The 26,759-nt window shown below is 41.2% G+C and overlaps 2 protein-coding genes across 2 annotated transcripts; one reads left to right on the top strand and one right to left on the bottom strand.

The window, feature by feature from the left end:
- Positions 1-293: 293 nt before the first annotated feature.
- LOC147141003 (protein zyg-11 homolog) lies at positions 294-12,489 on the bottom strand. The gene is made up of 14 exons (XM_086044136.1): positions 12,261-12,489; positions 10,981-11,146; positions 8,904-9,691; positions 8,603-8,743; positions 6,791-6,967; positions 6,044-6,108; positions 5,745-5,844; positions 4,825-4,875; positions 3,185-3,346; positions 2,366-2,413; positions 2,056-2,256; positions 1,930-1,982; positions 967-1,064; positions 294-760 (listed from the first exon to the last, which is right to left on the bottom strand). Exons 1-14 carry the CDS (start codon positions 12,261-12,263, stop codon positions 585-587), a joined length of 2,229 nt encoding a protein of 742 aa, XP_085900262.1. The 5' UTR covers positions 12,264-12,489; the 3' UTR covers positions 294-584.
- A 1,787-nt stretch (positions 12,490-14,276) lies between these two features.
- Positions 14,277-25,211, top strand: LOC147141002 (angiopoietin-related protein 1-like). The gene is made up of 5 exons (XM_086043114.1): positions 14,277-14,454; positions 18,294-19,133; positions 22,023-22,216; positions 23,480-23,750; positions 24,803-25,211. Exons 2-5 carry the CDS (start codon positions 18,332-18,334, stop codon positions 24,991-24,993), a joined length of 1,458 nt encoding a protein of 485 aa, XP_085899240.1. The 5' UTR covers positions 14,277-14,454; positions 18,294-18,331; the 3' UTR covers positions 24,994-25,211.
- Positions 25,212-26,759: the final 1,548 nt, after the last annotated feature.

The following is a 26,759-nucleotide window of genomic DNA, read 5'->3' as shown; positions in this document are numbered from 1 at the left end:
AAATTATGTAAATCTCCTGCAGTACTGTATAAAGTTAAACACACATTGTTTTGGGGTTTTTTTTTTGGTCCTTGTTTGTGGTTCAAGGTGTGGTCCAACTAATATTTTTCTCCATTAGCTATTATTGAAAAAAAGAGCAATGAGAACGGTAAATAAAGTTACTTACAAGGAACATACAAATCAGATCCGATGTCCATTTCGCACCATCAGCCCTGAAGCCAAAGCACTCAAGCACCCTCTGGTGGCAAGTTGTGCAAACAGGCGCCAAGTGTTCAATGTCTTTATTTGGGATTGGGCTCAGATTTATTCAAGCAATTTGAACTCAAAATTGTGTCCTCCTTCACTTAAATATATGTAATTAAACACTTTGTTTACCAAAATTATTGCACACATAAAATAGTTACATATCTATCATATGATTTATCTAATACATAAATAAAACAGCCATCTTTCCATCTCTCTCCCCCCCCCCCCCACAAAACGTGGGTTTACATGAACTATTTATGCTTTGGTTTTATTGCATCTCGCAATCTTAGCACACACATTCACAAGTCCCTCATGGAATACAAAAGCAAACCATTCTGCTAAGAGCTGTGAGGCTCTGCCTGCTTGTTGAAGGGCCCCGGGCGTTGGCGCTCAAGCATAAGCAAGATGCTCTGCGAGAGTCCCCTAATGATGGTGTGTGTGTCGGAATGTGCAGCCAGAGCCTTCAGAAGTTCAGTCACGCCTTCCCGCTCCAGCATCCGGCTGTAATGTGAGGCTGAGAGGAGGATGGAGCAAGAAAGGGCGGGTGAGAGAGGTTTGCATTGACTGACAACCGCCCACTTCGGAAAATATTCCCCATGTGAATCCGTATCTAGCTCATGCTGACGTGTAAGGGCCCTGAGGCTGATGTACAATGAGGAGGAAAACGCATAGTATTACAAGGACAGATGAAGTCAGATCATCCAGCAAGACGAAACCTACCGTTTTGCGTGATGACAAAATGAATGGCCCACACAGCCCACAGTTGTACCCCCGTGGGTTGATGTGTCTGAAGCAAGTGGCAAAATGGGCGGAATGACCTAAACGGAAAGACAAAGATGATGCCGACCCCCTGCACCATTAGGTGTATCTCCAAAATCGAATGACATCTAACAACAGCGCTGTATTGGGAGGATTCATTCAATACTTTTTGTTGAGATAACAGAAAGAATCGGAAAATCCATTTTGATTAACCAAACGGAACTGAATCGGAACATTTTTAAAAGTACCGTCCTTGAATGGTATTGCGCCTCAGGTATTGAGATTGTGATATTAATAAACATGACAAAAGAAAAGGACGTACCATGTACTCTTGAAACCGATGGGTGAAATATCACCCAATTTTGGTTAAAAAAAAAAAAAATCTGACTAACCTGCTACTTGGGTCAATTTGACCAAAATGATTGTACAAAGTACAAAATATACATTTTCTGTACAAAACCATAATATTGTGCTGTTTTGATAAAAAAAAAAAAAAAAAAGTTTGGTCAAATCAACCCAAGAAGCAGATGAGTTCGGTCCAATTTTTGACCAAAATTTGGTTACTTTTGACCGAGCAGTTTTAAAGGTTAGAAACTCAATCACACTGACTCAAACTGAATCTCTTGAAAATGGAACATTCTTGAATAATATCGTACCTCAAGTATCGAGATACGTGTCGAAATCTCTTATAATGGAGCGATGCACATAACTACACCATTTAAACTGCTGGGTCAAAAATTAGACCAACCCTCTAACTTGAGCCAATTCGACCCAACTTTCTGGAATGTAAAAGGCAACCCAGGAAGTTGTTCTTGACCCAGCTGTTTTAAGAATTTTCGATAGATTACATACACTTTTTAAATATTAACGGGTCCCCATTTGACTCATCCCCATAATCAAAATAACAGAATAACTCTAACCCACCTGTAAAATACCATTTCTTTATCCAGTTGTGTCCAGGCTACAATGGACACGTGCTGTGAGGAAACAAAAACAATTGATTAGATCTAGAGTTCCCTTCATCTGTTTGTGTTTCACTTGCGCACACACCAGCTGCTTTAATATAGCGCTGCGTAGCTTCTCATCCAGGATCCAAGCCTCTGGCCTGGAGGTGACGTGAGCAAGAACGCCCCCAGCAAAGTAACGGACTCCCATTTCGATCTGGGTGTCTTGCAGGAGGCTGAGGATGTGCTCCAACAAGTCGCCTTCCATAAGCGCTGTCTGCAACTCCTCCACCTCCGCGATGTTGTTCTGCAGCATAGTGACACGAGTTTTTAGTTTAAAGAAACAATAGAAATAGATGACATTGTGTCACATTAGCCTAATTCTAAAGTCGTGTTGCAACACAAAATGAACCCACCAGGAGCCCGAGAACTTTCTGCTGAATAGAAGATTCATTGTAGTAGGACTGAAAAACAAAACAAAAACAAACAAAAAAAAAAACAAGAACACTCAGCGAGCCAAGGCTCAAACTTTTTACCTGCAAAATCCACAATTAAAAGGCTAAGATCCAGAATCTTAAAAGTTCAAAGAACTTCTTCTGGATGCAAGGTAACAGCATGTAATAGCAACCTACTAAAAACAAAACAAATTACAACCTGATAGAACTAGATTTTATTTATGTGCCATGAATGGTATTTTCCATGATAAACAGGAACAAAATGTAAAATCTTGAAGAGTGCTGTATGAAGGGTTTTACATTGCAGCTTTTGATTCTGCACGTTTTTTCTCAATTGTGCACTTTTAATGGCATTACCAATGTGTGCATCCCCAGCCGAATTTGAAAAGGCCACACTTGGAAGAACACCTAATAGTCATTTTTTTTCAAATGGCATGTAAAATGTGTTTACATTTACAATGACAAGTATGTCAGTTGTCCAAATACTCGCTGCTGAAAAAGATTGTCGTGATTCCTAAATTAAACAGACTTCACTTCCATTAAATCTTTATTTCAGATCCATTGTGGCGGTGTGTTCATATTAAAATCAGCCATTGTCATACTACTTGTGGACCGAGTTACGTACAAACAAACGCAATAAAAAAATCAATACCTCCTTGGCTGTGGCAATAACGTCCAGTTTTGATGACATACAAAAAAGGTCTCAACAACACAATTTAAGGTGAAATGTGTTTGTAGTTTGCAGTTCGTGGGTTGCATTGTGTGTCCCGGCATCTCTACCTCCAGAACTTCTTCGTACAGCTCCAAGCCGTTACAATCAATGAAGTTGCGGGCCGCTACGGGCATTTCATCTGTCAGGTTCCACAAAGCTCTCAGAGCAGATTTCAGAGTGGAGTCGACCACTCCGAACATCGCCCTCTGCTGCACGATAGCCAGCAGCTGCTGTTGAAGAAAAAAATACAAAGACTGGTGGGAATCGTGGCAAGAAGGCTTACATGGGGATTAACTCTTTGAGCACAGACAACCTCAAGTGCCGTCAACTAATGTTTTTTTTTTAATGAGGATGGGTGGAAAAGGCCAACTGAGGAACTTCAAAATGCGACCGTTATAAGCAGCTTGTGATTGATTGAAATGTTTGTCTTGTGGCAAAAGAAGCCACAAAAGAGAATAAAAAATAACAGATGATTTCAATTTAGAAGTAGAAGTGATGACGTAATTATGTAAATACACGTGCATGGCACGCATGCACGCACACACACTACTAAATACGACTCCTACTTACTAAATAGTTCGCAATGTTTGTCAAATTTTGAATTGTTACACTGGTGGTTCATCGTAAAAACACATTATTTTATCATCAAAATCACATTTTCATTGTTGTTGTTAGCATTTTAAAGAACAAAAGATATTCAGATGTTTGAGGCGTCACTAAAGCAGAAGTTATTAGCGTCAAAGTCACTGTTGTGACTTAAAGATCTCTTTTCACAAAAAACTGAAAGGTGATTTGGAAGAAACCAACTCATGTTTTCCTAAAAAAAAATGGAATTAGGTAGAAACAAACTTTTTCTGCGTGATGAAAGAAGAGTCTAATATTTTGTACTTTCTATGTTTAAATAATCATAAAACAGTGAGCCTTGAAAGGTCAGTCAGAATGCTCTAAATTGGCTGGCACTCAAGAGGGTCTCTTTTTTAAAATGGCCGGCATTGAAAGAGTTAAATACGAGAAAGACGACTTAATGATTTTGCTGTGTCAATGATGGGAAATGAATAACAGCAATAGAAATAACTCAAGCAAAGGGGTAAATTTGAGTGTATGCACACAAACCAAAATAGAGATTGAATAACGGAGCAACAGTAAGCTGAGAAGGACGAGCGCATGTGACGACAGAGTGACAGCAAGTCAACGCATTGATGTAGCAGCTGAAGGAAAATAGAGTAGGTGAGTGAAACAGACGTACGGAAAAAGAGAACAAGAGAAACTTTCATTGAGTGGATATAAAAAGTCAACACACCCCTGTTGAAGTGCCCTCTTTGTGTGAAAAACTCAGACCAAGGTAAAACAATTCCTAACATGTTTTATCACGTTAAAACATGTGACCTATTTTATCTGTACAACTCGATTGGGGAAAATAAAATCTTTATATTCCCCATGAAAAGTTCACTGTACGTCCCATAAGGTGTGCACAATTGTGCAACCATTTAATGTCAGTTGTTTACGTTTGCTTCTCCTCTCAAAACTATTTTCATTAATTGAGTTGTGCAGGTTGTAGGTCAAATTAATGGTGGAAAAAGTTTTGAAAGAATTAATTTTGTTTACATTTTTTTTACATCACAAAAATGTATCATTTGAATAGGAGTAAGGAGACTTTTTATATGCACTGTATGCGCAGTTAATGTGTACGCAATAACTGAAAACATACTTTCATTATGAAGACATCCTCCCCAAGCTTTGCAACCTCCGCTGTGGATAACTGTAAAAAAAAAAAAAAAAAAATTCAAAGACGCTTTTAAGGATTTAATTACCAGACCCGGACATTCCGCCTATGTGACGCACTGGCCCACGCCTATCCGCCCATGACGGATGCCCATTGTGTAGGAAATTATCGATAGATGGGAAATTTAAAAAAAATAGTCCGACTAAGCATAGTCAAAAGCCCATTTTTTTCCATCTATGTAATTGTTATTTGTTCCGGCCGGACAAAATGGCAGATAAACGGAGGGCGAAAGGGTACGCCTTCCTGGCTGTAGGCGGGAGGCGATAAATAGACGGCAATTGTTTTGTAAAACGCCCAGCTCTGTTAATTGCACTGGTCAACTGCAAATTTTAATCAGAGGTGTCTTTCATGTGTCCCTAAACATATTTTGACTGATTTCAAAAATATCTTTACTATTTTTCTTGCACATCATTTTCTTAAGATATTTCATTTTTTGTTTGTAAGTTTGACCTATAAAAGCTTGCGCAATACAGATTTGACCATGAGTTGTAATGCTTAGCTCCAACGTTTCAGAAAAAAACTCCAATTGTTGCTGAAACTAACCCTTAATTCACAAATATTACTAACTATATTACATATTATTCATCTACAAAAGCTAACTTGCATTACTAATGTAAAAAAGTTAGAAAAAACATTTTTGATCATTAGTCTACTTATCTATTTGTCTACATGAATAAAATAAGCTTTTCGTGTATCCCAGAGGAAAATTGGTCCATTTAACTGGGATGCGTTCAAGCTCGCAGTTGTCTTACAGTATGTACTGTTGCTTCGAGAGCTGTGAGCAGGCGGGAGGAAGCGACAGGTGCTCAAGTGTGTTCCTACTGCACATTAATGTCACACTTGACCTTGGCCACCAGAATGGAGATGACAGCGACAGCCATCCTCTGAAGGGTGGGATCCTCGTGACTGCTCAGCCAGTTAATCACCAGCGTAGCTGCTAAATACCTGAACCATGATCACAGCACGTATGAGGAACACAAATAAACCACCAAAAACGTGCACACAGGCCGTGAGAGACATTTCCTGCACTCCTATCACACATTGGGAAAAGCAGCATATAGGCCAAAGATTGCACTGATGATATGGGCTACTGTGCATCCGTGAGCTCAAATATCTTAATGTAACGGAATGAAAATAAACTGACGTGTCAAAGGGGACGTCCTGAAGGATATACTCACTGCAGAGTGCCAGAAGACAATTCTTTTGGACCTGAAATATATGGAAACAGTTGACTGTAGTTGTGACCAAGGTTATTTTAGTTCATGAAAACTAATGAAATAACTGAAACTAAAATAAAAAAAAAAAAAACATTTTCGTTAACGAGATCAAATAAAAACAAAATTGCACTTAAAAAATTACAAACTAACTGAAACTGCATCTATTTATAAAAATAAATCAAACTAACTGTAATTATAGTAAAAATGTCTCTTGCGGGCGGCACGGTTGTCGACTGGGTAGCACGTCGGCCTCACAGTGCAGAGGTCGAGGGTTCAAATCCGGCCTTCCTGTGTGGAATTTGCATATGCTCTAATGATTTTGGAGCAGATTTTGGAGTCTTGATTTGCGCTGTTTCCGCCCCCCCCCACACACACACACACACTCTGGGCTCTGCTAGAGTCACCCCAAGTTAACAGAGTAACAAAAAGCCAGACTCTCAATTGGCCGAGCAGCATATGGGGCGGAGTTTACAGTCGCTCACTTACATTAGACAGGGTTGGACCCTAATGACAGGCAAATTTTATTGAGGCTGGAATTCGACATGATGTAAAGTTCCTTGCCCTTTGAAATTATTTGAAATCAAAATACATATTGGTCAACACTAACCACTTTAGGAATCACCATTGTTAGCTAAGTTGACGTTGGACAGAAAGAGACAGAAAGAAAGCGACACCTGCGTATGTTCATGGAAGGTCTTCATGCTGTGCAGCAGCTGCGTGACGGTCGAGCAGAGCAGGCCCACGGGCATAGCCTCGGCCTGGTCCTGAGTGGTGAGATTGAACACACACGCCGTGGCCACCAGGTGGACGTGAAGACATGCAGGGTGGCTCTGCATGGCCCTCAGCACTAACTGCAAGATATGCAACAGCCCAGTCAACCACAGGTTTATTCAGTTCAACTGTGCGCTCACGTTTGACTGTCTGCAGCTATACATCTGCGGATATTAGACATTTGTGCACATTAGTGCATTTTTACATCTGAAGACAGATAGCTGCTGCAGTGGAAATCCAAAGCGAAGAAAAAGAAATACTCCACCATGGGCAAACAATTTTCAATGCGACAATCTAACACAATGCAAGGCCATGGCATCCACTGCAGCCAAAGGTGCAGCACCATCTGCTGGATCCGGTTGCCCGCAATGCAAGTGATTATAAAATTCAGATCCAGGGGTACAGCCAGGGGTGACAAAGGCCACCCGCCTCGCCATGAAAATTTTCATATCTATGATTTTCCTGCCATTTTCACATTGATGCAATATTCTTAGACTCCTTGTGACTGCCACAATTGATTTATATAAGGTGACCCCAAAAAAACGGGCCCCGAAAGAAGAATAGGATTTGAAAATTTGGAAAGTTGAAATGGATTTCTGAAGAAGAAAAGGCCAAAGAGTATAATGTTTTAATGTTCTGAACACAATAATCGAGTTAAACCTCCCCATTTTTTTATTTTCTTTTTAAATTAAGAAATGATGTCTATTGAAAGTTGGGGCCCGTCTTTTGGGGGGTGACCCTGTATTAACTGCGAACACATTTACAATTGTTCTGAACGCAAACTCGAAAAGATTCTGTCTTCGGTAAAGAACGTCTCATGTTTACAGCCAATGTCAATCCAAATCTTTACTTTCGCACCACAGCAAGGAAACCTCATGGTTGAGAGATCATTGTTTAGCATACCCTCCGCAGTCATGGTTTCATGAAATAAAATGCACACGTACACCAATCTTGCCCAACACACTCATAATACAAGCAAACCTAAATCAAATGCAATGTTTACTTACAATTTTGAAGAATGAAGTGATTTTTGTGTCATTGTGCTTTTGATATGAATGAATGGGCCATCAATCGCAGACTGCAACATGGTGTCGGCCGTAGGTGACTATCGATCACTCTGATTGGCTGCTAGCTAGCAAATCAGTGCATGAGTGAGAACCAGACTATGAGCTATGCAAGAAAAAAGGCAAATAAAACGGCATTAACTAGTAAATTAAGCTCAACAAAACATTCATTTTCATTTGGACTTGATCTTGCTTGTATTATGAGCGTGTTGGTTCAGGATATGCGGGCATTTAATTTCAAGAAAACCTGACTGTGGATGGTATGATAAAATGTTTGCTTGCTCAGCACTTGTGCCACTGTAGTGTAGTTTTGCATAACATTTTGCCACTCATCGAGCTTCATATTGGAGTCACAATATTAGAAACAACTCCCAGGATGATGCAATTAAATTTGACATCACTACAAACAAACACAACAATAACAGTAAATTGCTCTCAATCCCTGGGTGGCAATTGTGTATTATATGGCAATTTAGAGAAATGTTTGTTAAAAGGCCTGAAAAGGGCAGGTGTACATATTGTGGCTGGCTAATAATCAAGATGGCCTCAAGTGAAATGTAGGTTGACATTCTCAGAGATGACTCATACGTAAGGTATGTTGGCTCTAATGGCCCGAACAGGAAGCGACGGGAATGAACGGGAGTCCATCACCTCCAGCATTTCTGGTTGTGGTTTGTGCGAGTCAGTGGTAAAATTGTAGAGATGGAAGAGGGCCTCTCGGGTGAAACACTCTCTGTCCCTGTACCTTCTCAGGGCCTCGCACAACTGCTTCTCATTAGCCTCTCCAGTTACCTAAACACACGCACGCCATCACTGTCAGTCAAACAGGAAATGCACTGAACATAGTCAGTACATTTGTAGAGTCGTAGTGAAACGCGTGAATCTTTTAAAGCATACAAAATAAATTAATTCATTAAAAAAAAAAAAACATAGTGAGGTAGTAAATCCTTACTTTGACTTTTTTTTGCTTCAACAGGGCACCACAGGAGCTAACTCCAGTAGATAGCAGACCCAAAAAGACCAGCTCCTTCCTGGCCTCCACAAAGGCACTGACCGCCGCCTCACTGATTCTCTTCCTACCTGACACGTCCAAAGAAACCAAGGAAGGAAGAACCTCGGGACCGGCCCGCAGAAGACGCACAACCGAATCTCCGTCACTCCAGTCGCCGTCCTCCGCTGGCAAATGGTCATCCGAGAAGTCCAAATGTCTCACAGCGTGAAGCTGACCGAGCACGGAGAGCAAACTTGCTGCCGTCATATCCAGCTGCCGAAGGCGATGGCCGATCAAACATCTGAGTGTGTTCTTGCATTGAAGGAGTGCTGTCAGGTTGGAGATGACCGTGCAGGAGATGTCTAAGGCCTCCAGCTGCGGGAGAGTGCAGATATCTTCTAAGACAACGTCCGTCAGGTCAGTGCTGGCGAGGTTGAGCGTCCGCAGGCCTTTCAGAGAGCTGACGTCACAGCCGTCTTTTCCGAGCGAGGCCCAGTCCAGACGGAGCCCGTTCAGGGACAACTTGTGCAGGCTGGATCTGCACTTCAGGTTGGTCGCCAAGCTGGAGATGATTTTAGCACCGCTGATGTCGCCAGCGATCCAGGATGCATCCAGTTCTTGAAGCCGGTGAGGGCAGATGGCCAGTCGAAATGCTTCCGCAGACACCAGACAGCGGCGCATGCAGGCTCGACTCAAACGCAGCTCTTTGTGGTTCCGGAAAATCCCAATGGTTTTATCATTCAGTATTCCTGGGTAAGCAAAAAGCATTAGAGTGTTTCCAATCTATTTATAGCCATGATGTCAGACTCAAGGCCCGAGGGCCAGATCGAGACCGCCACATCATTTTATGTGGCCCATGACTGTACTGTAAATAAAGGCAAGACCGTTTTATTTACATTTCATATCCCATTTCATAAACAAGGCAACTCAACGTGCTTCACACAACCAAAAGCAGAACACCTAAAAGCATTTACAAACAGACAGCTAAAGACGTTCAAAGGCAAAGCAAACAGAACAAAAGTACCTTACTAAAAATTATTAAAATAACCTATTGTTCATTGACAGCATCAAAATGCATTTACAAACAAAAGACTTAAAGGCATTTATAAACAAAGAGGAGGAATAAAAAGCTATCCGGAAGTCGTTTTCTATGACCTCGCCGAACTCCTCCCACGCCCGAGTTTTGCCTCAGCGCCCGCCAAAGATGCATTCCGCTTGGCCAGCCGGTATCTGTCAGCTGCCTCCGGAGGCCCGCAGGCCAAAAAGGCCCGATAGGACTCTTTCTTCAGCTTGACAGCATCTCTTACCGCTGGTGTCCACAAGCGGGTTTGGGGATATAAAGCTAGTGGTCACCGGTGACCTAATACTCTTGGACAGTATTGTGTATGAATTAATTAATTTATAAAACAAAAACTGAAGACAATTCTAAAAGGCAAAAGTGACAAGTGTTTTGTGTGATCTGATATATTCCTTGACAAGGTTAACTAATTCTGAAACATCTACACCTTTAGAGAGGAAATCAACCCAAACATATTTTTTTCAGGAATATGTTCTATGCAAGCCCACTAGGCATTCTGATAAATATTGCATTTGTGGGATAAGAGTTAATCCACTCATTTTTAGCTATCTCCGGGGGCGGCCATTTTGTCACGTCAGTCTACTGAAAATGACATCACAACTACCCAGGTCTGAGGTAATGACCAATCACGGCTCAGAAGTAGAAAACAGGCTAGCTGTGATTGGTCGTGACCTAAGCCCTGAGCAGTTGTGATGTTATTTTCAGTCGACAGCAGACAAAATGGCTGCCCCCTGAGACTGCTAAAAACGGGTGGATTTCGTTGCTAAACTCATATCGCACAACCGCAATATTAATCAGAATATGCTGTGTTTCAACTAGTAGGCCTGCTTGGCACATATTCTTGGAAAAAAATATGTTTGGGTTGATTTCCCATTTAAGACCAAAATCACAATGAATGAAGTATTCAACAACAGCTTGCACAACAACTCCGGTTGTCCTCATGGACTACTCCTGACTGACCTTCTTGCGCCATCTTGTGCAGTAGCTGGTCAGCGACCTGCTGAGGGAAAAGCGATGCCGAGGCGAGAAGCAAAGAGCCATCTGCTCGCTTGCTGCACAGCTCATCCAGGCTGCAGCACACCTGAGCCAAGCATAGCTCACACAGCGTCTGGGGGCCCTCCCAGTCCTGAGGCACATCACCGGCGATTGCAAGTGTCATACAACATATGCAGCACTAACAGTCACACTGCACAATCTCATGAGAGCCAAATATAAAGATGAAAATCGGTTTTTAAATCTCTGGAACATGATTTTTTTTTTTTTGGAATTGTTTCCCCCCTCTTCTGAAGAACTGCACTGCATCACAATGAAAACTGTCTAGAAATTCACTGTCTATAAATGCTCTTTGAATATGTACGCATGTGTAGTCTTTTTACAAATTTGAAGTTGTAAAAGTGGATCATGATGAAGTGGATCGTGTGAAAATCCTGGACAACAGTTGAGAACTACAACCACTGCGCCGTGGTACATTAGCGTGCCCTAAGAGATTAGTAGGTGTGCTGTGATAAATTATCCAATTTCTCTTAATTGGTCCAAAACATATTTTTCATAAACTACAAATGTATCCATTTTTTTTTTCAACTATCTATACCAGTGGTACCCAAGTCCGGTCCTCGAGATCACCTATCCAGCCTGTTTTAGATGTATCCCTACGGCAACACACCTGATTCAAATAATCAGGATCGTTATCAGGCTTTTGCAAACATTGCTGATGATCTGATCATTTGAGTCAGGTGTGTTGGAATCGGGATACACCTAAAACAGGCTGGATAGGGGCTCTTGAGGACTAGACTTGATCACCCCCTAATCAATGCCATCCAGCTATGTATAGTGACAGGAAGGACAATTCAACACTCTTCCACTGGATGGCAGATGATACCGTACGTAAGTAACCTGTGTCTCAACTTCTGTTTGTGTTTTGTTTTTTTTGTTTACATTTTTTGGGTGGCTACGTGCCATGACTGCGCCATGGCTAAAAGTTGTGAAACTGTCTGACTAGAGGCATGTGTAAAAAGTAACACATACACTTTATGGCATGAGTCGACTCTGCACTCGCAGTACAATGACACAAGATCACTAAAGCTGCAGCACCAGGCTAAATTTATCCCCAGGACAAGAACCCAAGTGCAGCAGTAAAGCTCACTTAAATCACATAATCCATCACATCTCTGCAGGGTCAAGTGGACAAAACAATGGTTGCTGATAGAAACGAAATCAAACAGTGGCATGGGCAAACTCACCATGCCGCAGAAGTAAACAGTCCGCACGGGATTAGAAAACAACAACACGCTAATAGACAACTACGTTATTTGCGTTTGTTTACATCGGCAGGCGTCATTGTGGTCCACGAAGAACGTGTGAAACAGAGACAAGTGGTCAAAAATCAGCTGAAGAAGTGGCGACGCGTCTGATCGTCAAGTGTCATCCGGGCGGATCACAAACTGAGTGTGCCCTGTAAGGGCAATTGGCGTGACGTCACTGAGCTAGCCTCTCAGTAGTTTCAGACTATTTATAGCACTTTGAGACAATCTTTCTGACCCCTGCACAAGCACACGTATACGTGTTAAGTAAAAACAAGGGACAGTACCTGTCAATAATTGTGGAGAAAGTATTGATCAAGTAAACGTAGCTTTACATCTTTTTTTTTTCTGGCTATGCAGTCAAACTTCTAAATTATGAAATTAATGTATTTGTTAGGTTAAAAGTATCTTAAAATAAGAATCTATATCCATAATTGCAAAAATATTAAATATGGCTTCACAATTCAAGCAGATCCAATACAAGCGTAGCATCAAATAAATTCCTTATACTCATGTACCTACAGTAAATAAAGTATGACAATGATTAATAATTGTCCAAAACCACCTTTTTGTGTGAGTGATCTAGCTATGGATTAGGATTATTTTATTCAATTTAGTTAGTTAGTTAGTTAGTTAGTTAGTTAGTTAGTTAGTTAGTTAGTTAGTTAGTTAGTTAGTTATTGTGCGATTAAGTTCCCAATTTGATTTTTAGATGGCCCATGTCATTCATAGATGACATGAAACATTTTTACCAAAAAAAGAGTAGATCAATAATAAAACAATCATTCATTATCGTTTTATATTTCATTGATGTAATAATTAATGGAATTATAATTACCTAACCTTATTTCATCAAATAAAAGCAATTGCTGATGTCGTATGTAAAATGGTTTATTAGACTGCTATCTTTGTTGTGTGGTTTACAAATCTTTAATTAACCAATTAGGTAATGAGATAAACAAATAGAAAATGAATACATGAATTCTAATTAACCCATTTTAGGAAGAGGCTAAAGACTAAATTGTTCTGAGGTTTTGGGTTTGAACAAAGGTGTACATTTTGCTATGGCTCTTGTATTGAATCTCAATAAATTGCACAGGTGCACCGAATGAAAAGTCTGCTGAGTTTCTACCATTTCCCCAGAACTGTGACACGTCATTCTTGAACAGACACTAATATTTCATCAATGCATATAGTCAAAATGTTAACATAAACACACACATTTAATTGCTTTTACTTTTCAACATTTGTCCATTCAACATGTGAAGATCATTCTCAATCACTCACACACATAAACAAACGTATCCCCTTTGTGGGTCACGCACATGCGCCCACACTCCATGCACTCGCACACTACAAAAATAAAAACATCCTGTCGTGAATATCATAAGCAAAGCTGTCCTCCCACATGGTTAAGTACGTCTCCCCATGCAGAGCTTCCCCATGCATCAAAGCCCGAGCCTCCTTCCCGTCTCAAAACATTTAGCTCAAGGGGCGTTCTTCTTGCCTGTCTCCCGCCACTCATTGTCCTCATGAGCACATAAACACAGCTGCCAATTGCATTTTGGGCCGCCGCATGATCCGCACGCATGCCATTTATGGCCAGAACAAATCCAAAACAGACCTCTGATGACCATCCTCAAACTACCGGACTGTGAACATCATGCATTCACTTTGGTGACAATCATGCAAAAAGGAAGAAGGAGAAAAGGATGATACACAGTGTTACGAATCTAGTACGCTAGATTGATTTCAAGTGTGACTTTTCACCACTCACAGTCTCATAGCCCACCGACACAATTCTTTATTCACCTTTTTCTAATTGTGTGCAAACTTTTTCATAAGGGGGAGTGGCTCCTGCTCTCCAAAATTTGACATGACATCAGTGCAAGAAGGCAGGGCCAAGCCTATTATTGAGGAAACCAAAGCATCAGCCTCCCTCTTTTTGCACATGGACCACCCTCTGGTGTTCTCCTACCGGGCCGGGTTGACTGTGAGCGGGCCTTCATTGTCAATGAGAGTAAAGACTCAGGGAGCGTGAGGAGAGCATGGAGGCTATGACAGCTCAACGCAACTAAAATCCTGACTTGCATCCTTCAACCTGCATCTGCTGGACCACTGACAACCAAGAGAGGTAAGAGGTCATTCTCAAATAGTAGTGTGAAATAAATTCAAAGAATTCATATCCATAGCATCCTTAGCCGCCGCTATGAGCTAAGTAATTCAAAGGTCAGGAGCCTCTGTTGAAGGAAGTCTTTATATTTATTTTTGACATTCTTTCTGCATGTCTGCTTTTGGACCTCCTCATCATTAAACAGTATGTACAAAGCTCATATGTCATCCCTCAGGACCCAAACAGACTCTGATTAAATCCGTCTGTTCCAAGAAAGAAAAAAAAACAACAACTTGGGGATAATTGGCACAGTCAATAACCTCAAGGTAGTTTGATGTGAAAAACAGGATTGTCTGGAAAATAATATTTTGTGCCATATGTTCGCTGGAACTGAGTCAGCCAATGGTCAGAAGAAGCAACCCTTGTAAAGTTTGGCATGTTTATTTGCAATGGCTGGATTGATATGGCGCAAAAGGTTCCCGCACCGGGAAAGGAAGGCAGCTGGCTCCGTGAAGGCCTAGCAGGCGTGAATGACAGCGAGGAGGCTGTGTAGGTAAGCTATTCCAATGAGATTCACAGCCCTGGAGTGAGTAAACTCTGTGTAAACACTGTCGCTGCTGTCAGGCCACAGCCTCCTTGTGAGATTCATATTAGGAGCTCGGAGACGGGGAGACGGGAGACCGAGTGATGATTGCAGAAAGACGTGAAAAAGTACCCTGTGGGTGAAATTATCAGACTGACAGTGCCAAGGCGTTTTGGAGCTCTGACACATGGCCCATTTTCCACAAAGTGTCTTTTCCTTGCCCTCAGATAGTTTATAATGCCGTACAACAAGCAGATTATTGTTTACCGTATATGACAGCCGCAGGGAGTTTTTTAAAATGTATGTACATGTGTGGACACTTTCCCTCAATGACTAAGTTGTTGTGATTCAAACCACACACAAAAACTTGACATGAAGGAGAGCATATTTTTCCAGTAACGTTGACAAAAGAGTATTATTTCTTGCTTAGCAGCAGTTTGAGCTTCTGTAATGCTTTGGGATCTCTCCCATTAACTGTGGTGCAGACTCATCAGTAAGCACACACATCAAGAGGAGACCACAGGAATGATCCAACCAAACCTTCTGTCTGTGTCTTGAGCTCATTTATTTCTCCCTTTTTGGCATTTGTTAGAACTCCTAGTTGGACTTGTTTGGATGAGTTCCACTGAGAAGTAGGCTGTGCAGTGCCTTTACGTTTTTAAAGGGAAAGTCAACCCCAACATTGTCTTTACCGGTACATTAATATGTTCTATGCAGCCCCACTAGTCTAAACAAAACAAACAAATTGTGTTTGTGGAATATGAGTTAAGTAGTAAAATCCAGCTGTTTTTGTCCATCTTGTGGGGTCGGCCATTTTGTCACTTGATGTCAACTGAAAATGACATCACAGTTGCTCGGGGCTTAGGTTCAGAAAACAGGTGACGTGATTGGTTGTTATCTGAACCCTGAGCAACCCGGATGTAATTTTCAGTCAACAAAAAGTGACAAAATGGCAGCCCCCTTAGATGGCTAACAATGGGTGGATTTTGCTGCTTAACCCATTAAGGCCTAAAGCACCTGGCTCAACAGCTCCCCAAAACCTAAGGCTGTGTTTGGAATTACCCTTGAGAACCTCAAATTTTCCCAGAAATTCAACACCTACAAAATAATTAATGTCTCAGCCCCTATAGCAGACACAAACATAATTCCAAAAGAATTTGAGAGCTTAGACGTGTGGCTTCCACACAGACTCAAGTTTATTCATCTTTACTGTTTCAATTAAAGAGGTAAAAATAAGGTGTCAGTGCAAGAGAAGCACTACGTTTAATTAAAAAAAAAAATCGAGTGGTATTTACCATCCCCTTTTCTGTTACAAAGACGTCAATATTGTCATAATCTACAAACATATATCTTAACCATATATCACGTTCGACTGGTTCTACTGGTTCAAAGTCCACAATTGCGCATTGCCGTTATTCATTGTAGAGCTCCCGCGATCGACGGTGTCCGTCATTACTGCTCGAAAAAATTCCGGATATCCTCCAACGACTCACAACACCGTCACGGGTATATTTTGATGCTTTTCATCGGTTAAGAGACTGAGAATTAAATAATAAATAGAAAATGACATATACGCTCTCCCGGCTTTAAGGGTAGAAAGACACAACAGCGCTAGTGGTAGAAATGAGGTTATGCGCTCCCGTCCTTAATGGGTTAACTGAAATTCCACAAATGCAACGTTAATGTCAGAATACCGTGGTTAGACTAGTGGAGGCAAATAAAATATATTATTGTAAAGAGAAAGTTTGGGTTGACTTCCTCTTTAAAAGCTCATCAGGGTAAAAAGCAGCGATGCCAGTAACACGTTACTTACTGTAGCAACGCGTGTTACTACTATTATGCACATTTTTAAGTAATGGCTAATCTAACGTGTTCCTTTTTCCCGCCAAGTAATCAAACAGTAACTTTTCTAACATCAGAAAGCATTAACGTGTAGAATGTACTTACTTCCACGTGCAGTTAACATCAGAATTTCTGAAACTAGTCACTTTCAACACAACAGGCAGTTGCAGGATGCGGCAATGAGAAAGAATTGACAAGACTTAAACAGCACATGCATCTCAGTCACAGTGCCACCAGTGCTCAAAATCCACAGCAAGTGGGTTAGGAAAACAACCCAGCATTTTTTAGTGTCTACTTTATCACCTTGGCCATAGAGACAACAGACGGCCTTCTGGATGCATGCGGCCCGTCGTGCCAAGATCAGCGCAAAGCTGGCGTCCCATTAGCCCTACTTTCAGAGCCAAGCCTGCTTATTGAAGGAGGGAAACATCTTTTACTTTCGCATAGTTGAACGTCACCCGCTTCTTCTCCATTTGATAGCCCGTCAAAACCAACAAGAACCAAAGAACACACGCGCTCCTGCCAAAAGTTGACTCAATAACGCAGCATTCATAAATCAGTCATTCCTCCTCCCACCGCTGCTTCTGAAACCCATTAATTTCCTCTATTTCTTACACAAATTCAGATTTTTTTTTTTTAATTAGTGTCAGCCAAAACGGAATAACACATTGAGAGGAGTTTGAGTAGCTCAATAAATGTATTCCTTTTGCTTTGTGAATCCACAAGAGACTGACATTCATTTTCCGTCAGCATGCTAATTTTCATCACAAACCGGTGCAGGTAAGCTGAGGTTCATTATTAAAAACAGATTCCAGTACTTGCACACACCCGGACACCTGATACTGATGTGGCAAGGGCTATAATTACAGAAAACCCACAAGCAAATGCACAGAAAATATGATTCTTGACAATTTTTGGTGGGTGGGTGGCATGTCTCGAAGTCAACCACAAGTGAATCAGAGGGCCTGTGTTTCCAAGGCTTTTTAATTATATAGACTAAAGACTTTACCATATTGAGCTGGAGTTTGACTTTCACATAACTGCTTTTGCAATTATTTTTAGTTCACAAAATGTATGTGCATTCAAGTGCAGCCCTTAGCAGTTAACAGCAAGATGTTTGCTATCACAAACGAAAAGTATGATTTTTCACTTTTTATGTTAACGGTGCAAGTGGAAATCAACTGGTTGAATAGAGTGAAACCACTAATGAGTAGCATTTTGGAAAGGGCTCAGCTGGTTTAGGAAAAATATAAGTCCGTTTATGAAAAGGAATGAGCTTAAATACTTATGAGAATGTTGAAAATAGCAAACAGTGTCCTTAGGGCATAGTGACACACAAATATTAGAAACATGTGAGAGACAGGGTGGAACTTCCTCACAATAAGGTAATAAAACCTTGAAGCAAAACGTTCTTTACTTCTTTTTGTCTTCACAGAACTCTTTTTTCTATGGTGACAAATCAAGAGTGAAAGAATGGGACCTGGAATGTGGAGCTTGTTTACTTTGTTTGGTCTATTCCTCTGGAGCAACAGTGAAGCCCTCATCAAGAACCCCATCCTCTCCCGGGCACGAAGAGCTCCAGAGGACAATGGAGAAAAAAGCAGGTGCTCCTACACCTTCCTGGTTCCCGAGCAGAAGATCACCGGCCCCATCTGCGCAGCCAGAGGTCCTGTCCCGGACAAAGACCGAGTGACTCGCCTTGACGTGGCCGCGGTGCGCGACCTTCTGTCAAAGCAAAGGCGGGAGATGGAGACTCTGAAACTGGTGGTGGACGTGGACGGCAACCTGGTGAATGAGATGAAGCTGCTGAGGAAAGAGAGCAGGAACATGAATTCCAGGGTGACCCAGCTCTATATGCAGCTGCTGCACGAAATCATCAGGAAGAGGGACAACTCACTGGAGCTGGCCCAATTGGAGACGCGCATCCTTAATGCCACCGCCGAGTCACTGCGGCTGTCCTCCCGTTACAGGGAACTGGAGGCCAAATACGCTGCCCTCTCAGCCATGGTGAATAACCAGTCGGTGATGATAGGAGCTCTGGAAGAAAGTTGTATGAAGATGCAGGATCGCAGACAAGAGCCGCCACCTCTCGGCCCGCCGATGGTGCACGTGGTGCCTGAGAACATTCCTGTTAACGTCCCGCGTTTCACCAACGAGATCCGAGGGGATAATAGCGGAAGCTTTGCCCGCGAAAGGGGCTCTCGCTCTGGGCCGTCACCAACGGGCGGCACCCTGGAGGTCCAGAAACCCCCTCAGACAAACTTTAGTGCCGAAGGTGAGTTTCAGTTCGATTCAGCGGGGTAACGATTTAATTCGGCTCAGTTTGAGATGTGATGCAATGAGTTTCTTGATTACAATATGAATGAACTTTTCTGTTCTGTAAATGTGGCATTTACTTAAAAAGAAAAAATGACCCATTAGGATCTGGAGGAACGTGCAAATGCAGGAAGGTTTTGTGTACTTATTTTTTAAGCATCATGTCTGACCTTTTTTGCACATGAATGGGCATTTCTGTGGGTTTATTCATTCATTTGCAGAGCATTCACAACTTTGCCGGTCAACCATAAGAAAATGACACACACTCACTTTGAGTTCAGCTGCAGGTGGTCCAGTGACCCCATTTTCAAAGGTTAAAGATCTGCAAATTCAGCTGCAGTTGGACTCCTTGCTCAACAGAAAGTCTACATACCCGTATGGAAATAAAAATGCTGTCATGACTGAAGTGAGGCTGGGGAATTAAAGCAAAGCAAAGAAAATCTCACCAGCTCGATTTTGCTCATCAACAGAAATTCCTTGCACATTTAGCTCACCCTCACCCAAGAATAATAAAGTGTGTAAGGTTTCTGTGCAGCTGTATATGGAAATGATCCTATTCAAGACTGTTCCATTGCATTGCAGACATGGACCAAACCCAGAGTGCCACGATAGGCTCAAACCACTAAGTGTCTCTGGGATACCAAATCCAGCGCTTAATGTTTCATAAACGACGCCATGAAGAGGAGTGAATGCACTCTGTTACTATTATATCATTGTTACTTTCCTGTTGACTGTAACACACATGATTGTAATTGAAAATCCCAAACTACAGGAGGAATTATCTTGATGAAAAGCAGACATACTGTATACAGTAGTTAAGGAAGGACTGAGGGTAACTAATTCATAAAGTGACCTAATTAGCCCCTCTTTCCTCTGCTTCTCTCCAGCTGTTACTCTGTAAGGCTGTGAGAGTTAGTTTACTCAAACGGATGTCAACAAAAAGTCAATGTTTTTGTATGGAACGCCATAAAAGAAAAACATCTCACCGTGTTGCAGCAAGGGATTTGGAATGAAAATTGGAGGGTCTTCTGAATGATCCTACATAATCTCCAAATGAGACATACAATTCAAAGAAAATCCAAAACCCAAACGATGCGATATACTGTAATAGCTGAAGGAACTAAGCAGATGAACAAATTACACTCTGCCTAATTCACCGAAGCCAAAGATCACATCTTGTTTATGTTTCTCCAACAGATTAGTATAGTATTTCAGTTTGTTATACTGCCAGTGAGGGGAAGCTGTTCTATCAAAGACGGATGGTTCTTCTGGAAGCTAACGTGCTATAATGCCTTGAAGATGGCGTAGTGTAGAGGACACCAGTTCATTTAATATCCCCGGGGAAATTTATCTAAATTCTTTTGTGAACCACTTAACCTGTTCATGGTCACAATAGATGATTTTGGATGGATTACACCCAAGCCTTAAAGCGGAAGTCAACCCAAATTTTTTTCAAGAATATGTTCCCAGCAGGCCCACTAGTTGGAAAAAGGCATTCTGATAAATGTTGCATTTGTGGAATAAGAGTTAATACAGCCGTTTTTAGCCATCTCTGGGGGCGGCCATTTTGTCACTTCTGTCGACTGAAAATGACATCACAACTGCTCACAATGACCAATCACGGCTCAGATTCAGAAAACAGGTCAGCCGTGATTGGTCGTTGCGAGTAGTTGCGATGTCATTGTCAGTCGACAGAAGATGGCTAAAAACAAGTGCATTTTGCTGCTTATCTTATGTTCCACAAACGCAAAATTAATCAGGATGCCATGTTTCAACTAGTGGGCCTTGCTGGGAACATATTCTTGAAAAAAATTTGTTTGGGTTGACTTCCGCTTTAAGACTGGACTGAAATGATCAATTGCTAATGTCATGTTGATCAAAGTGTATGATAATAGGTCTCTGTTGAATTGTCTCACGCCCCACAACATTTTGCCATTAGTTCATCATATACTGAAGTCTTGACATGCAAAATGCATGAACAAGTTGTCATATGTCAAGCATATGTTTTCCCAGGCCAATTTTGTTTGTGGGTGTGTGTGTGTGTGTGTGTGTGTAACGAAGGGAATAACTCATAGCAAGTGAAGATAATTATTCTGATGTGGATGACAATTTGTAAGAATTACAGCACTGTAATTCCTACAGTGTTGCAAGAACAATTTTCCCATTTCAGTTTTTCAATTTTTCTGCTATAGCACCCCCTAGCCCCAGTGCATCGCCATCCCTCCACGAAGTTGTAACTTTCAATTTAGAATACTGAATTTGTCATAGTTTACATGAGAACAAACCTCCAGAGTACACGCTCAAATTGAAAACACGACTAAGCAATTTGCACTTGATCTTATCTGTGCACATCAACGAGGCAAAGACTTGTCGTTCTGATGGAACTGACTGCGCACTGACAACACAAATATTTACTTTTGAGAGATGGACTGAGGATTTTGAGAGAGAAAATGTGTTTTTGCAGGGGAATCATGACGTTTTATTATTTGTACAAATAGTTTTGAGGAATGTACTTACTGCTTTGCAAATGTCAATTCTGATCTGAGAAATGTACCAAAGCGACTTCGAAGTTCTGTCCTTGTTTTTTTACACAATTTTCAAGCCTTTTAACCAATGAGAAAATGTGGATGGTGGTTTTTGGAAGTACTGTGATGATAACTGCCGGATTTGGAAGATAGATAGCTAGATAGCTAGATAGCTAGATAGCTAGATAGCTAGATAGATAGATAGATAGATAGATAGATAGATAGATAGATAGATAGATAGATAGATAGATAGATAGATAGATAGATAGATAGATAGATGTATTTTGATAATATTGAGCATTTGAGTTGTTTTTGCTCTTTAGGTCCATTCAGAGACTGCCTGGAGGCACAAGAGGCCGGCCACGTCATCAGCGGCATGTATCTGATCAAACCTGACGAGGCAGAGAAGTCCCTGCAAGTCTGGTGTGAGCAGGATATGGACAACGGAGGCTGGACTGTGATTCTGAGCAGGAAAGACGGCTCTGTTAACTTCTTCAGGAACTGGGAAAATTACAAGGTGATTACACTGACTGTGTTTCCTCACCCTCACACTGCTTCAGCCAGCGTTGCCTTTATGAGACCCGCAGGAACCTTGTGGGGGAACTATTTCCTATAGGTCAGAATCCTTGTGTTTTCATTGTAAAAATATAATGCCGCGTCAGCAGTGTTATTCACCCAAGGCTTTTTAGTTGGAGATTTCCATTATGAAACATTAGCTGGCCCGCTGGAAAGGTATGTTCCACAGCTCAATCTGTAGGGGTTTCTTTCCAAAACCGCTACTACTGCGGTCACTTCCTGGACGGATGGCTGGGCGGTGTAGTGTATAACAGTACATATATATGGGCCCTCTCATCAAAGATCCGTAAGGAATAGGTGGAGTATATCACTGCTTGTTGCCTTGGTTGGCCAGTCAGTGTTCCATTCAACATTAGAATGTCAAAGTGGGAGTTAAAATTGCTCTCCCTTTGACTTGCCTCTGTGCTCTCCCACAAAGCCACAACAAGTACGCGTACACGCACACACAGAGCCCAAGAGGGTAGGGGTCACACTGACTAATCCACAGTCACAAAACTCAACCATTTTTACTGAGTAAAGTTTTCTGGAGGCAAATGGCAAGACTTCCAGATTGTTCAAGCCAGTTTTCCCGTTAGTGCTCGTAATTGGCGAGGCCCATAGTGGTTGACTGGACTAGCATTCAAAGGACTGGTGGTTCTTTTCCAAAATTAAATTTTCACATCTTCTGCACGCAAAAGTTATAGACTGGAGCCTGTGTTCCTGTGTCATAGCCAGAAAATTGTTGCAGACAGTGTCCCCACAATCGAAGGGCCATGAGGACATTCTGTGAAGAATAAAATGAAATTGGAAGAGAACCTCTCTTTGAGAACAATAATCCCAGAAAGTTCACAATGAAAAAATATACATCGAGCTGATAAGAAACCTCTATGACTATGGCACACAAATTATGCCAAATTATGAGTTACATTTTTTTTTTTCAGTAGTTGAATGGATATCTTTTTAGGTGACGATTTTGGAGGGAAACATGTAAAAAATATATACAATGATGAACAGGTTATAAATCAACAAACATAATACTATATTTACATGTGTTCCTTCTTATCTCTAACTAGTTCTTGTGTCTTGTGTGACAATAAAAATATTTTCCTAACCCACTGGGTTAGCTACTTCACCCAATTTGGGTTACTTTTAACTCAGCAGTTTTAAAAGTGTAAGAATAATCATAACCGTTCTGAAATTGTCATTTTAATCTTCCTGCCACTAGAGCGGGTTTGGCAACACAGATGGGGAGTACTGGCTTGGTCTGGAAGGCATTTACGAGCTGGGACGTCAGGGCGACTACAAGCTACAGGTGGAGCTGGAAGACTGGATGGACAAGAAGGTGTACGCTCAGTACAGTAGTTTCCACCTTGAGCCGGAGAGTGAGGGCTACCGTCTAAGGTTGGGCACCTATCGAGGCAATGCTGGCGACTCCCTCAGCAGCCACAACGGCAAACAGTTCACTACTCTGGATCGAGACAAGGATGCCTTCTCAGGTATGTAATCGCTCACCTAAATCTGCTGTTCAGTAACTACGACTTGCTGATGTTGACGTCTTGCATCCCACAATACACTGCGCCAAATGTCAATGACACCATTTTGGCAGGATAGGAAACGTTGAAAATGAATTTTCCCATTCAAGTTAGAATAGTCTTAGCTAATTGTCAGCAGACCGGAATGTTTGGGTGGTACGTCGTATCTCACGACGTCTGACGTATCTACACGTCTACACGTGTTTCATGTACGCACTACATTTGAGCGGACAGCTGAATGCCATCATAGCAACAAATCAAAGGCAGCTTGCAAACTTGGATTGGATCTGAAAGATGAACTAGCTAAGCAAAGCTAGGGTGAGGCGAGTGCAACACAACGTAGATGGATTCAAACCGGGACCAAAGACAAAAAAAAAAACGGCCAGTCTGCCTTTGGCCCGGGTCGAGCGTGGGTCCTGGAGGTTAAAGTTAGCTATTTTAAACTAAAAAGGAAACCTTTCCATGGGTTGATACGCTGCGTAAACGCGCCGGTGTAGGCTACACTTTGATACGTTTCAATGAGATAAGTGAATTAGGCTTTGTAAACGTATGAAGAGGTTAATGCGCTGCATACTGTAAGTGCATTCCATTTACCATTTTAAACAAATCAGATTTTTTCATTTGTTGGACTAATGTGTTCTTTATTAAAAGTACAGTGAGTAACCCATTCAGGTTGCTTCCTTCATTCGGTCGCTAACGTCAATAAGAATAGCGAATGCGGATTTGGGTGCGAGTCCAAGCCCTTGTAATATCCAACCTGTCAAGCTTGCACATGTATTTCATTATGTCTTTTTCATCAAAGTGAGATGGGAATTCACTTGGACGGAATATTGAATGATAAACGCTAATTTTATTACCGCTCTCCATTGTAAATCCTTCGCCTGCCAATATCACTAATATCATGCAAGCATGGCGGCGTCAATGCACGCCAGGATCAGATCAAAATTTTCTAAAATGTCCACCTATGACAATTTCATATGGTGTGTATCATTTCTTACCCCAATTCCCCATTGCAGGTAACTGTGCCCATTTCCACAAAGGAGGCTGGTGGTACAATGCTTGCGGCCAAGCTAATCTTAATGGCGTGTGGTACAGCGGAGGTGTCTACAGAAGCAAATTCCAGGACGGGATCTTCTGGGCTGACTATGGTGGAGGCTTCTACTCCATGAAGTCCGTCCGCCTGATGATTCGGCCCATAGATGGATGAGGAGACACTGGACTGTGTTGGTCCACTCACCAAACTTGAATCTCGTTTTAAAGTGTGACGTCAAAAGTCATCATTGACAGGAGGGTTCAACCAGATCAACATCAGTATAACGATCCCTCCTTTTTCAGATTTGACTGCTCTGTTTATATGTACATGCATATCACTACAGAAACATAAATAGGGAGATTGGGGCGTATTTATAAGATGTATTATTACTTTAACCAATAATTTTATATATATATGTATATGTATATGTATATATATATATATATATATATATATATATATATATATATATATATATATATATATATATATATATATATATATATATATATATATATATATATATGAAGGAAAATTAAGAACTGCAGGTGCGGTTTAATCAATATTATGCAACTAGATATTGAAACATGTCTAATTCTATTCTATTCTATTCTATTCTATTTCCCTTATCCCTGCTACATCCAAACAGCAGCTGTAAGGATTAAAAATCTTAATGCTGCTCTTCCTACCTCACCGCCAATATAAACATTTGTAGGAAACACACATTTTTGCGATTCAACTTGTGCCATAGTTCCTGGAAACTGGAAATTATAGCTTTATTTTGACTCCCCCCCTCTGAAATCAAGGCTTTTCATTTTCTTTTAACACTTAATATGACCTTTGTGATATGAGCAGAAACTATAATTTATATGTACAATTAACTTATCATAACAGTGAAAAGGGCCTGGTGTCCTGAAGGAAAGGATATTTAGTAGTCATTTTGTATGCATTCTCACATATGGACATGTGTTGTTTGTTTTGCCCAACATTTGGTTTTGGTGAGGCTCCCGGAGTAGCAGTCGCGCAATTGCGTGTTGTTTTGCAGAGTTAAGAGTTATAGGCACTAAGACATACAATGAGAAACACATTTCACAAGGCCAGACATGATGGAGTGAGGAAAAAAATCAGGGGGTGTATTGGGATGGAACCAGTCCAGATTTCCAAGTTAGTCCCGCTCGCTCCCTATTAAATACACAGACATTTACATTCTTTCCACACAAAACTGCTTGAAATGTATGTTTTCGTCACGGGTCAGTGTGCGTGGTAAGCGCTGATATGAAAGTCAAGTTTGTATCCTTCTAGACAGGACAAGAGTAGTCATAGGACACATGAAAGACAACCAGCTTTTGGTCCTTAAACTGAAAATAGGCTGCCTTGTTGCAGGGGTCAAGTCAAGCCCACCAGGCAAACCGTTACAATAAATGAAAAGCTACGTTGGTTATTATTGTTCATAAATTAGTGGTCCCCTTCTGTTTATTGCAGAACAAATTATCTCCTTTGTGCGTTTACGCCATTTACTTTGGCACAGTTACTGTTCATGCGTTTTATTCTTTGTCGGAAATGCATGCAAATTCCGAGCTTATCTTGTGGATGCGAATCGTGCAGATAAATGGTTGTATTAAATCGAGTGGAAGAAAGAGATTACCTTCATGGAAAGAAAGTTGTCGGACCAATGTTCTGGAACATTCTGTACTTGACTTTATTGAAAAGAGGAGTTCTGTTCAACACTCATGGTTGTGTGATGCTTGTTGTTCCAGGAGCAAGTTGACAGAAGACAGATATATTTCACAATAACATTTCATTCAGAGTGCTAACACATTTTTGTGGATAAGTGGAAAAGAGCAATTCATCAGTTCATGTATGACTCATATAAACACAATAATTTATTAGATTTTTTTTACACAGTATTCATCACGCCATTGTTTTTTTTTGTGTGTTTT

Source organism: Filicampus tigris, chromosome 10 (assembly GCF_054856515.1).
Source record: "Filicampus tigris isolate MCC_2025a chromosome 10, RoL_Ftig_1.0, whole genome shotgun sequence".
Classification (NCBI taxonomy): domain Eukaryota; kingdom Metazoa; phylum Chordata; class Actinopteri; order Syngnathiformes; family Syngnathidae; genus Filicampus; species Filicampus tigris.
The sequence above is the reverse complement of the archived record's forward strand: the minus strand, read 5'-3'. Positions and strand labels throughout refer to the sequence as shown.

What these genes read in the sequence shown, in the direction of transcription:
- LOC147141003 (XM_086044136.1), bottom strand. An exon ending in CCTTCCATGAACATACGCAG is followed by an intron (nt 6,109 to 6,790) that starts GTGTCGCTTTCT and finishes CATATATTTCAG; the next exon opens with GTCCAAAAGAATTGTCTTCT. An exon ending in AGAAAGTTCTCGGGCTCCTG is followed by an intron (nt 2,257 to 2,365) that starts GTGGGTTCATTT and finishes ACTATGCTGCAG; the next exon opens with AACAACATCGCGGAGGTGGA.
- LOC147141002 (XM_086043114.1), top strand. Translation starts at nt 18,332, where the DNA reads ATGGGACCTGGAATGTGGAGCTTGTTTACTTTGTTTGGTCTATTCCTC. An exon ending in GACAAACTTTAGTGCCGAAG is followed by an intron (nt 19,134 to 22,022) that starts GTGAGTTTCAGT and finishes TTTGCTCTTTAG; the next exon opens with GTCCATTCAGAGACTGCCTG. An exon ending in AGACAAGGATGCCTTCTCAG is followed by an intron (nt 23,751 to 24,802) that starts GTATGTAATCGC and finishes TCCCCATTGCAG; the next exon opens with GTAACTGTGCCCATTTCCAC.